Source organism: Cucumis melo, chromosome 12 (assembly GCF_025177605.1).
Source record: "Cucumis melo cultivar AY chromosome 12, USDA_Cmelo_AY_1.0, whole genome shotgun sequence".
NCBI classification, from domain to species: Eukaryota; Viridiplantae; Streptophyta; class Magnoliopsida; order Cucurbitales; family Cucurbitaceae; genus Cucumis; species Cucumis melo.
The window spans coordinates 23,650,990-23,664,899 of record NC_066868.1 but is presented as its reverse complement, the minus strand read 5'-3'; the positions used below and the strand labels follow the sequence as shown (position 1 = coordinate 23,664,899).

Genomic DNA, 13,910 nt, shown 5'->3' with positions numbered 1-13,910 from the left:
TTTCTTTTTACCAATAAAGCTTTAAATGAGAAGCCGGCCACAGTCCCACTCGTGGTGTACGGCGGGGGTTTGCCGAACAGCCAAGCAACCAAGACGGCTCAATGCGGCGGCCCCTTTTGCATCTTCTTTGTCTTTATATATTATTACTCAATACTACGGCTCTGCACGTCAAATTCCAGGCAATAACAGCCCCTGTGGGCCATCTCTGGCCCCTCCATAAACCTAATCATCAGCTTCTACAGCAAAACCAACTTATGGCAGGAGCCTTTTCCTTTTCCTTTTCCTTTTCCAATGGCTGCCCCTTTTGGTTTCTCACTGATTTTCTAACAATACCAATCAACACAAATATTATAATTAAACCATAATACTTCCTTCTAGTTCCTTTTTCTCCTTTTCTTGTAATGTTTATCTACTTTACACAATACAAAGCATGAGAAAAAGTAGAGTTAGATTTGTTGTTTGGTATATAAGAATGAGTTCATATACTGTTTTTTTACAAATGGGATTGTGAAACATACATTTTTAATAAATTAGAAACAAACTTATCTTTGTTGTTTCCATGAGCTATCTACAAAGATGTTCTTAGTACTGTATGAAGAGGGATTGTAGGAGGGGAGAGAGAATAGAGCATTCAAGACACCATTCTAGAATAAGCTTATGATATTATAGATTATGGTCATCCATTTCAATAGTAGTTCTACAGCCTCTAGAATTGTTTCTACATACAACACTTTTGACATGTACGCTTCAATTTCCTTATTCTGAGAGAATATGGCAGAAACTCACTAAGGATTTTCCATATCGCTTGAACCAGGATGAGCATCTCCGTTTAAGTCTTCCATCATCTCCTCAACTATTCTCCATCTGTTAGAGGTATAAATAAACTGAGGACTAATCATATATTTACAGAAAACTTTGTGGTATTTGAAAAGATGAGGAAGATGTCCGTGTACCTCTCAAGAACAAACTTCCCCTCCTTGTACTTTTGATATTTGTCGTGTGTAGTTACCTATTGAAATGCAGCAAAATCAATCTACCAAACTAATACTCCAGTCAATAAGTCAACAGAAAATTCATTCATTAAAACAAAAACCCACAAAAGTTTTCAGATACAAACCATAATAAACTACACCATTTTCAACTCTAGTTTAATGTCATTTCAGAATTTCAAGCAGATGAAAGGTATTATCACATGCATACCCATGCATATATTGGAGAAGCTTTCAACTAACCCTGTCGGGTAGTGGCTAACAATAGAAAGGTAGATTTTTTTTTTCTTTCAAACTCAGCATATTAACTGCTGGTTAAATCTGAACCTGCCTATTTAGCTGCTCAAGTTGAGATAGCAGACAGCCAACCAACCAACCAGCCAGGAAACAAGAGTGTTGTACCTTGCCTTCTTTATGGCATTTACATCTATTTGTGATAATTTTATTACGTCTATTGTTGTTCTATATGTCCTCAGAAATGAATATTACATATGCACTAAGCATGAATTCAGTAGTTTGTCTGTTATGCTTTTCCTTATTCAGAATTAGGAAAATAGAAGTTGAGTGAAGGCACCCCCCCTCTCTTAGCTCGTCTTAGGCTACAAATTATTCTAAAAACGGATTTAAAAGCTGAGCTATGCATGTGCCGGCTCCTTCCAAGAGATTTATCCCTCCCTCCCTCCCTTACCCATCTACCAACTTCTGCTCACCAGAACTAGTTCCAGTGGATTGTCTTAATCTTATAATTTGAAAGTTGACACATGCGTGGAATAGAGAGTTGATAACACAACCGCAAAATTAAATGTACAAGTTATAACTCCCTCCTTTGACAGTTGAGCAAGTTCGTGATGATTCCAACTACTGAACAGTCATCAGTTCTATTAAAGATGGTGGAAACCAAATCACTTTGCAAAGACAGTGAGTGGAGAAAAATTACATATTTCCATCCAAGAATTTGTCCGCAAATGCAACAAAAGATATCTTCCACAATGTGCATACCAGAAAGCATCAACCTCTCCTCCTTGGGTCCAGATGTTATATTCACTCTGGCAAAAGGTACAAATATTTCAATATATGTTAAATTGTAGACTTGAGGTCAGAAACAGATCAAAAAGGTCATTGAATTCGATTATTGTATCAGAAAGGCACAAGAAAAGAGGAGAAATGAAAATCTTGAGGATAACTAACAATTATTGTAATTTTTTAATTATGAAGCCTGCTTAAAAAGAGATAGTAAAAGCCCGAACTATCACAAGACATTTAAAAAGTAGATGTTAAAGCTGCACATGAAAATAAAATAAAAAGGGACACTCACACATTGCTGAAAAGATACGCCCTCCCTTGGCTGCAATTGAAAGTCTGGGAGAATAACAGAACCATAAAAATTCATCAAAATGGGCAAGTGAGTCGATAGAATTATGCCAAAAAAGAGAGCTACAAATACAACATTATGACAATAAAGCGTTAAGATCAACCATCCGCTAACAATCTCAAAGATTTAATACGAAATCAATCGTAATATCATGGGAACTATAATTCCAATTTAGCATTTAAGACTTGGTAGCATCAGTTTACCGCCAAGTAGTGACAACAGACAAATTAACCATGCAACCAACACAAGCTTTGACATTCCAATTAACAATACTCGGCCAAAACGGAAAAATTGGAATAAAGTACGAACGAAATATCAATTAAATCAACAACCCATACGCTAATACAAGGAAAATCAATCCAAACCTATAATTCGAAAGGAGTAAATAAAGTCCAGTTGCGGGTGGAAATTGAAGAAAGAAAATTGTAGGATGTATGGGAGACTTGGGAGGGGAAATAAAGAAGGGAAAGAGGTGAAGAGATGAAATTACTCGAGAGAGGACGTCATCGGCAAGAGCAACATTGTTGTTACAGAAGCGGCATCTGTAGGACCTGCCTTCCAATTCAACGAGAAAAATCCTACCCATTAAAACCCTAGAAATCCCAAATTGAGAACCTAAACTAAGCTCTCACAGAAACAAAATTCATTCCTCTCCTCTTCTCTCCGTCTAAGAGATAATCATAATCAAAATAACGAACTTGAAGCCTTTTCTCATGCGTAGTCAGTTTTTTGAGATGCCAGTAGCCGTTTCCGTTTTCTTTCAACCACGGCAACCGCTCGTTACCGCTTCTTCCTTTCTTCTCCCTCTCTTTTAATTATGGGCTTCGGCCCATTCAATTACGAGCACAATATTATAATTGATGAGAGTCCATCAAACATATTTATTAAATTTATAATTTTTTAAAAATATTGTAATGTGTTTAATTATTATTCTTAAAATTTTTATTTATTAAAATTATTTTTTTATTTTAATTTAATCAATGTACTTGAAAGAGAAACTTTGATTTATTTTGTCTTGAAAGGGAAAGGAACTTCATTGATAAATAAAATTGGTGTCCTTTGATGACTCACCAAGAAATGGATGATCAAATTTGTAGATCCGTGAACATAGTCAATGTCCAAAAACTGAGAATAAAGAAACCAATCTACAATCTCACCCAAAGTAACACCATGAGAATAATTTAATGAAGTTTTAGAATTAACAGCCCTAACAAGAGATTGGGAATCAGATTCCACTTTATAAGTTAATGTAACATCTATCAAAATCCAATTTTAAACCATGTAGAAGAGAAAAAGTCTCAGCAAAGAACACATCCATCTCCATCTCAATTTTTTTTGAAAAAGCCAACATCAATCTGCCATGAAAATTCTGCACAACACCACCAACATGGCAGAGCATCAATATGTCTCGCTTGTTGAGATTCAGACTAGTTGGAAGAATATTGTGAAAAATCTTCCAACTAAACAACTCAATTCCACCACCTTTTTCGAGTTGTCCTGAGTCGAGTTTGATTCCACACACCAATTTTGCTGATGTAGATAAAATGCAGTCAGCATCAACCTCCCAAAATAATTTTTTGATAAGCGCTACATTCCAACATCCAATACCACCAATAAGGACACAAACACGCCACTCTTCCCCTCCTTCCCATTGAGATGTAACGGAACGCCTCGTTAACCAAGGCGACTTAAACACTTTCCTAGCTTCACCAATACCAATTCTACGTCGAATTCCTTTCAACAAGAGCTCTCTGCCCCACATAAGACTCTGCCAAACAATGTCCCATTGATGCCTCTAGAACATCCGTTGTTGGCAAATATTTTCCCTTAAACACCCTTCCTACCATAGAACTAGGCTTTTGAAGAAGTTTTACCCCTTCTTTCGCTAGAAGAGCTTGATTAAAACCCCAAACCTCCACTATCTTTTGACGAACAAAGCTTCTTCCACAACCGCCTTAATAAGCACCTCTCCCTTCCCCCTCTTGAAAAATAAATCCTCTTCCAACCTGCAACCTCGTTCCACCATAAAATTGATTTAATTGCTTGTCCTTAAAAAAAAAGCACAGGATAAAAGTTTTTTCTTCCTCAAATAAGTCTAGTAAATAATTTTCAATCTCAACTTTCAACAAACATTCTGTTGAATAGCTAAACATTTACTCTCTTTTTTCTATGTATTTTTTTATATTCTCGTTGAGTATCAAACCATTACCAAGTAAATTCCTAATTATTCTTACGCTTTCTAGTTTTGGTACTTTTAAATCTACGCAATATATTAATATTTAAGGTGATATATTTTAACACTTTTATTGTGAATATTTTTGTTGAATCAAGTCTAATTCAACATAGAGACTAGAAATTAAAAAGTCAAATCTTCAAACAAAAACAAATAGCTTAACTTTATTTTCGATCCTAGTCTAAGAATTAAGATTTTTTATTATAATTATAATATCCGAGTTATTACCACAAATCGATTTCAAAATATAAAAATTCGTATATTACAATTATCGTCGTCATGTATCAAATCAATTAGCACATGGTTTTACATTTCTTCATCAATTTTTTTTCAATTTTATTTAGGTATAGTGTTCCATACACAAAATTTTTGGCTCCCCACTAGTAGACAAAGGTTTAGTTTCTTTGATGCTAAAGAAAAATCCGTAAAAGGGAAGACATTAAGAAAATTTTGGTTAAAAAGGCACATAAATTTATAGCCTCCATTTCTACAGTTTTTTGCTTTTAAATAATATTTTATAGTGACTTAATTAATTCCTTTGTCTTTATCTCCAACTGAAATTCCTTTTTTTTTCCCCTTAAAATTATTTTCTTGGGGGAAAGAGATTTCCACGAAGTGTGTCCATGAAAAACGGAACATAATTCTCTTACCTCATTCTCAACACCAAACTGGTTTGTTTTCATACAAAATAAGACGACAAATCTACTGGTCAAACCTGTCATATATTCATAATTGCTCCTTGTAAATTTAATCTCTAAACTTTACCAAACAATTAATGAAAAATAAATATATCATGCTTACAAGAGTTTCAAAAACAAAAAGAAAAAAGAAGACAGATCAAACAAATTGCACACAAAACCCTCCTGGCGAGCAAGGGATTAAGTCGAAGTACTCAAATCTCTCTACACGTTACAACACTGAGAACAAGAAAAGGTTTGAATTTTGAAAATCTTTAAGCAAATTTTCATATTGGGAAGCTGCAAACCATTTTATATGGACTGTTTCAAACGAGGATTATCTTAGATTATAGTAGTCATATCTTGTTACACTAATTACCATTTAAAAATCTTCAATTAGCTATAATGAGAATGGTTTCAAAACTTCTTGTTTGTCGTAAGATTTACCATTCTCTTATCAAATTAAAATAGTATATAACTAAAATATACGCTCTTACGTAAAGATTTCATTTTCCTGTGATTAACTCGTAGGAGATAATGGACAACCCATTTACACTTGAATTAAGACCATCGAAGATAAATTAGGACCATTTCATGTTATTTTGTTACTATGGTTCCAAATGGCTCAAGCTCCAACACAAGCAAAATCCAAAAGTCCGAACCATAGATGTTGAATTAATTATTTTAACAACTTTCAAAATTTTCGGAAATTTATAATTTAACGAAACAAAACAAAAAGGCAAAAGAAACGAGGGGATTTCTGTGGGCCGCCAAACTTTTATTAAATAACAAACAGAAGTGAAGGAAAAGAAAAAAAGAAGTAAAGACAGATTGAAATGGAAAGACAAAATAAAAATTCCACAAATTGTCATTTCCTTAGAAAATAAAGAAACGACACACAACACAACACTATGATGAAGAACGAGTTTAGGAGAGAAACGATAAATCAGACAGAAAACGACATGTAGAAATCCAACCCATGTCAAAAGAGAGTACATATGAAATCTCAAAAAAATTGCTAAACATTTTAAACTACATTCATATTTTTCTTTTTCTAACAAGACAAAATTGTATAGAAATATTTCTAAATTTTTCTCCCCAATTGGATGTGTGCATCTAAATATTTATCTCTTTCTCCCGCCTCGAATAATCGTTCGCTCCGCCACGACGATCTGGGCTGCAGCCTTCCTTCACCCTCACATATATCCATAACAGAAACCCAACCCAACCAATCAATTCCCGGAAACTCCTTCGTTTTTGTTTTTGTTTTTTTCTTTCTAGTACACGTGTATTAATTTACATGGAGAGAATTAAAAAAAGAAAATTCATGGACATGGATAATCAAAACCTAAGCGGAGTCCGGTGGAGGGAAATTGAGATCGAGATCTAGAGCGGGTCTTGATTTGTGGTCATCATTTTGGTTCAGATTAATAACAGAGGATGAATCTGAGTCACTTTGAACTCCGCCGCACTGGACCACCGCCTTTACACGGTGCCGATCGTAAATCACACCGGATTCCGTTCCGTTCCGGAAAATGGGATGATCCAAGAACCGAAATTGATTGGATTGCTGAGGGAAAATCCCTCCTCCGAATTGATGCTGTTGGGAAGGAAACGGCGGCCTAGATCCAGAGGCATCCTGATTAAGGTCAAAATCAGTGGGGTCCCGGCTGGAAGATTCGACGGTACTACTCCGGCTAGGACTCAGATTAAGATCGTTGACGGTAGGCGGAAGGGGAAAATTAGTTTTAGCCTTGGCGCCACGGAATTTGCGTGCGGCGGCGTCGTAAGCCCTCGCCGCTTCCTCCGCCGTGTCAAATGTGCCTAACCACACACGGCTTTTCTTCGCCGGATCTCTAATCTCCGCCGCGTATCTCCCCCATGGCCTCTTCCTCACCCCTCTAAAATGCACCTCCATGTCCTTAGACCCGGACGACGCCGTCACCGCCGCCGAAGCCGCCTTAACCTTGTCTCTCGGCGCCATAGTAAATTATTGTGAGTATTGGGAGAAAACGGTAATGCGATGGATTGATTGTATGTTGATTATAGAGGAAATGGGAAGGGAAGGAATTGGGGATTTATAGAAAAGAATTTTTTGGAATTTAGAGAATTTTAAAAAATTTTAATTATAAATTGCATAGTCAAAACGAGGGATTTTGACTGCTGAGGATAGGATGGGATGGGGATTGTGTCCCCATGCTACGTGTCGTGTAACAAGCTAACCGCGTCATGGATTTCGAAACATCATCTAGGTTTTTGTCGTGTTATCCAACGGTTGGTATTCAATACTGGAAGCACCCCCCCATGCAATGGAAGTTGCCCCATGTCGAGGGTAATTTCGGAATTTATGATTTGACAATAATAAAAATATATAATCTCACTCAAATAATAATTTATGAAGAGATAAAGTTGTGTAATTGTATTAAGAAAACAAATGAAAAGAAAATGGTTGGGGGTTTGGTTGATTGCTATTGGGTCCCCGCGTTTAGGATGGAGGGACCCAGCAACGTAGTACCGACCAAGCGTTGACGCGTGGCTCCGTTTATAATGTAACCCCACGCGACACAATCCTACGAGGGTTTCCTACTCTCACCATCACTGTCTTCCCAGTTACCTTCCAATTTCTCCATCACCCCCCTCCCACGCTCCTTCATCCCACCTTCCCCTTCCAACTCTTTTGTTTTCTTTTACTTTACTTTACATTGAATCATTACTACATTTCTAAATCTCTCTTCCTTCTAATTTTCATCTTTTATACTTTTTCACTTTTCTAATTCAATCAATCATTTTTAACTTTGGTTTATTATCACTTTACTCCTTCCATCCATGTCCAACCTTTTGTAAATCTTTGAAATTTCATTTTTGTGTTTGACTTGGATTAATGTATGTGATGTTTTTTGTTTAAACTTACCACAAATGTCTATGTTTTTTCAGCTTTCTTCATCAATACATTCATTTACATTCCTAATCTCCTCCTATTGTTAGTAAGCTTACAATTTAATTTCATGTAGGTTAATAAATGCAAAATGAACAACTTTATTAAGGTTTTGACATACAACAAATCTTTTTTGAAGGAGGCCTTACCACATATGCAACAAGTGGTTGTAACTGGCCTTCTGCACTAAGATATTAGGATGGAGTTTTACTACGCATAAAATCCAATTTTAATAATTTAAGAACTATAAACATTCGAATAAAATTGCTTAACGGTTCAAATTATCACCACTATTTGTGATAGATCTATAAACTTTATTTTACTAAATTTAAAAACAATCTCTACGAATATAATTTTAAAATTTAAAATCTAAATTTTAGTTAATTATTTTTTAAAATATTCATCCAGTATTGACATTGATGAAGAAGATACTATATGAGTCGAAACAAACATATATTTTATATTATTTTGATGAAACAATGGGTGATAAATTTAGAAGAATAATAATGGATCATGGTTGGGTTCTAATATGTAGAATCTATACATTAAATATAGTTTAATTAAAATAGAGTAAGAAAATAAACCCTTCCCCTTTTACAAATAGGAGCAATCATAATTGATAACACGACCATAGTGGGTTTGGTTTGTTTATTTTATCCACAAACACGTTTCTAACTTTTCATCCTCAAATGTTAATAATTAATAATAATCTTTTTATCACATTATTCTATTCCATTTCATAATAACTATGCTTATAATAAATAATATTTTGCATTCTTATTAATTCTTATGTTATTACGATATTTATTATTTGTTATCGTTTTTAATATTATATATATTTTATGTTTGTAACGATTTTTATTATTTTCTTTTCATATTAAAATAATTTATTATCTAAATACAAATTATTATAATCTAGGAATATGACAGATAATATACATACTTTTTGGTATCATCCTCCGCTAAAAACCAAATTAATAATCATGACTACGTTATTACTCTTCTTCTTTTTTCTTTTTATTTTCTTGTCTTTTATGTTGATATTTTCTTTTTCCACTTTTTTACATTGTATTTTCTCCTTTTTCACTTATTTTTCTTCCTTTCCTACTGCCTTTTTTTTTTTTTTTGTCTCAGGTCTCCCCCTATATGTTTTTTGATGTGTGGTGATGATTATTGATTTGTTTTTTAAGTATAGGATGCATTTTTTTTACGAATATGTACCTGCCCCTTAATCCACAGTTAATTGAGATTGATCTTGAACCCACGTAGAAGTTCGAGACCTTCTTAATAAAAAACTATAATAACATAACCAACTTCTTGTTCCATCTAATTTATAATATAAGTATATGAACAATATTTTAACGATATTTAATGGACTAAAGTTGTTAATGTCACAAAGTTTTCTTCATTCTAACATGGGTAAATTGTAAAAATCACACTTAAATTAGCAATTCATACTCTTCAAGTTAAACAACATGGTGGACTGCAGAAAGAGCCAATAGACATCGGTAGACAAATTTTTCTTTTTTAAGAAAATTTCTCTAATTAATCAAAATAAATCGCATTTTAAAAAATTTCAAAATATTGAAACTATTTACAAAATATAGTAAAATCCATCAAAATTTCTATAATCCATTTGAAATTTTACTATGTTTTGAAAAAAAAAATTGTATGTTATTCGTAACGATTCCTCCTAAACTAGTTGTATCAATCTTTTATCATCTACATAACTTAAGTTTTTTTAGAATAAATAAGGATAAAAAAAACTGTCACCACAAATTTATTAACTTTAATATATAATCAACTTTTGTACATAAATAAAGATTGATCTATGTGTATATCAACATTGTATATATTAATACTTTCAACGACTTGGAGTGTCAAACCTTATATCATTTTTGTAACATACATTTGCTTTTATAATTTATTCCAAATATTTTTAAATATATTTTTCTTGAAAACTTGTAGAAGGTTATATAGAATTAAAATACAATATTAAATTAAAGTTTAACATAGTAGATTTTAGTTTTGCTAAAAAATATTTTTGAACTTTAAAAAATAGCTTAAATATATTCTTTCAATTAGTTTTGGAGGGAAATTATTTTTGTTTTATTTCAAAAATTTTGAAAATTGAAAAAAATACTTTTGTTGTCTAACTATTAATGCTTTTATTTATTTTTTCTCATTGTTCAATTTTTACTTCTATTTTTTCACAATAAAATATAAACCATAACTTAGGTTAAAAACGAATAAAATCCTATACAACTCAAAAAAAAAAAAAAAAAAAAAAAAAAAAATCTCTTAAAATCTACCAAAACCATTGAAACTATAAGTAATCAAACAAAATAAAGAAGCATGTGCAAAGATAGGCAAAAACATTTATAAGCTTTATGCTATACTTTTAAATTTCAAAAAAGAAGCAAATTTAAGAGTGAATAATCATTTAATAGTCCTTTGATAAACTTATGATAGTCTAATATATTTAATTACTTGTTATATTTACAATATAAAAAAAAGTGTTATGAATTACTTTCTTCTAAATTCTTTTGTCATCTGATACAATTTTCTTAAAATAAATGCACACTCAACACATAATTTGTAATTTTGTAAAAACATAATTTGTACTCTTGTAAAAACATAGAAGTCATAAGTTTAGTTTTTTCCTTACTGTTTCTATTGTTGTTTGATATATATATATATATATATATATATATATATATATATATATATATATATATTTTAAAGTATGAGATAAACAAAAGTTTAATATGTAACAAGAAGGAGACAAAAAGGGGAAGAAGAAAAAATAAATGGTAAAAGATTTTTTATTTTTTATTCTTTTGAAGCAAGGGTATAAATAAATGGACCTTTCTTTTAAGTTCGTAGGTATTTATCCAATGAGGCGTTAAAGATTTCTATTTATATTATTCGTATTAGCATTTTGACACATTTTCTTTTAAGTTTAAGGATACTTATTTAAACTTTTGAAAGTTGAAGGATACTTGTGACACATTTCTTTGAACTACCTCTCTTTTCATTATTCTCTGTTTGTCCTTGTTCGTATAGAAATGGATACAAATTTTAAACTATCCTTCAACTTTGAATTAGAGGTGTGTCACTGCAAGGATTGCTACGTTAAGAATATAACTTCCTTCGACGTTGGCATTACTTTTGCCGATATTTTCGTCGTCAGTAACAGTGTTGGAAGAGCTAATTAAATGCTGACATCGTCCAGATATATATTGATCGACAATAGCATATATCTCAAGTCGATTTTTTGCAGTATTGGGATTAACTGTTTTTCTCGTCGTTTTCTACGACGTCGACAGTAATATAATTCCCCGACATAATGTTGTGGTGGCGGGAATACTATACGTATACTATTTATTAAAATGGAGAGGAAAATATCTACCAAGGCGCGTCAGGATGATTGGTTTTGCCAACGCCATTGATCCAAGTGTCGACAGTGTTTCTGTGATTTGGAACAATTATATATTTCGAATATTATTACTGTTTAAACAAATTTTACATTAGTTTTCCTCGTTACTCTTTGTTTAAAATAATCCTTATCCACAAGCTTTTGTTTAGAAAAAAAAAAAGAATTTATATTTGTAAACTATAAGATTACGAAATATAAATATGGATTAAAAATGAAAATTGAAATATAGAAGTTAAGAAAGAAAAAGAAGTTTCGTAGAAAAAATGAAATAAAAAGAAAAGAGGTTTGAGTATTCACACTGGTAGTGCTATGGAGTATGGACCATATAGAGAGAGTATAGTACGTTTTCGGACCTTTCACTTTCTTTCCCCCACATATCTTGTAAACGTCATTTCCTCCTACCCTACCCTTCTCCACATCTCTCACTTAATTCTCTCACTTAATTTTCTATTTTTCCCATAAATTTAATCGTCCAAATCAATCTAAATTTAACGGCGATCATAATAATAATTAATTAAATATATTATTAATATTTTAAAAAAATTACAAATATAGCAAAATCTATCGTTGATAGACTCTTATGATTTATCATTGACATATTCGTGTTTAACACCTATAGCAAGATAAAATAAATTAAGAAATTAAAATGAGTATAACATTTGTATAAAATAAACTTATAAAATTGGAAATAAATATTTTCATAATAAATGACAAAAGTCCAAAAAAAGGAATAAGAAATAATTGAGAGGAAAAGAAAAAAAAAAACTACACGAATTACAAAATATCCCAAACTTAAAACTCTACAAATTTTATATGCAAATGAATTGCATTTAGTACGTGAGTTGAGAAAGTGAAGTTGAATGATAATGCACCAAAACGGTGACAATCAAAATTTAAAAAGACAATGGTTTTTTTAGTTCTTCGATAAAAACATAAATTTATCGTCTAACATTTAATTAAAAATTAAAAACCTAGATTATTAGAAATGATTATCTTATTTTACATCATAGTTATCCAAATATACAAGTCATTTCACCATTCTGTAACAAAGCTAACGGAATCTTATCGACGGAGATCAAAATATGTTTTTTTTTAAAGTTTAGAGACTAAAACAAACAGTTTTAAAATTTTAAGGACCAAAATAAAATAAGATACAAAATTTAACAACCAAAATAAGATTAACCTTATTATTCTTCTCTTTATTATTCTTATTGCCTTCTCACGTTCATATATCTTTTCAGCAGGACGTTGGTTGTTGATGATGTTCATTTGATTTATTCGAATTCAATCCTAATAACATAACTTTCTACCTTTATTCAATGAGGCTAGCAAAAATGAAATTAAAAGAAATTCAGTATAATGATCAAAGAATTGTTATATGGTACCGTAACTTTGGCTTCCCATTCCAAACTCTGGTTTAAACTCACTTTTCTCGATTTGGTGAAATTTAAGGTTGTGGGAAAACTTAAATCTATATGAACAAAAAAATAAATGAAAGTCATCTTGCAAAAACCATCTCTACATTCACACTTGAAACTTATCACATCTTGTTTTATTTTCTTGATTTGAATGGTTTAGTTTTGAATTAAACCAATTTTGAAACAGATTAAACAACTTGAACCAAGGTAAATAAGATTATAAACGTGGATTGAAATGACAATTACACTTCAAAATTTTTGTTAAACATTAACCAAAAATTTAATAATAGGAACTGAAAGTTCGATAATTTAAAGGTATAATGATTAAATTGTTAACCCCTATCGTTATTATAATCTAAAAGAAAAAAAGAAAAGAAGGTTCTTTGACTTTGTGGGTCTTAAAGTTTTGTCCATATTATATTATTATTGTTTCCTTTTCGGCGGCCGCAAATATCAACTTGGAGCCACTTTATTCCATTATTACGAACATTTGAAATCTTGTAATCCAGCTTACATTTTCATCGCAATATCAATCTCTTTTAAAAGTATCATTTATATCAAATAAATCTTTATATATGTATACTTTATACTATATATAAAAGAGTATACATATATAAAAGAATGAGAGTAGATAAACTTTTTAACCTCGTTTTACCTTCTTATTATAGCTTTCTTTTCGTATTGTTTTGGTAGTAATTTTGTCACTATGACAATTTTCATATTCAAGAAGATAGAAGTTACTCTTCTTTGACTTTTCATCTTCTTATTATAATTTTTCTCAAAATTTTAAATTTTTTTCTTAAAGTAATTATTTTATTTAAATTTATATAAATCCATTCACATCTGT

General features: G+C 31.5%; 2 protein-coding genes across 2 annotated transcripts; both read right to left on the bottom strand.

Annotated features, from left to right (window-relative positions):
* Positions 1–642: 642 nt before the first annotated feature.
* Positions 643–3,182, bottom strand: LOC103486583 (protein yippee-like At5g53940). The gene is made up of 5 exons (XM_008444590.2): positions 2,852–3,182; positions 2,305–2,348; positions 1,927–2,035; positions 954–1,009; positions 643–864 (listed from the first exon to the last, which is right to left on the bottom strand). The coding sequence occupies exons 1-5, from the start codon at positions 2,945–2,947 to the stop codon at positions 786–788; spliced, it is 384 nt and encodes a 127-aa protein (XP_008442812.1). The 5' UTR covers positions 2,948–3,182; the 3' UTR covers positions 643–785.
* Positions 3,183–6,102: 2,920 nt separating this feature from the next.
* On the bottom strand, positions 6,103–7,391 carry LOC103486594 (ethylene-responsive transcription factor 8). The gene has a single exon (XM_008444602.3). The coding sequence runs from the start codon at positions 7,253–7,255 to the stop codon at positions 6,620–6,622; it is 636 nt and encodes a 211-aa protein (XP_008442824.1). The 5' UTR covers positions 7,256–7,391; the 3' UTR covers positions 6,103–6,619.
* Between the last annotated feature and the right edge of the window lie 6,519 nt (positions 7,392–13,910).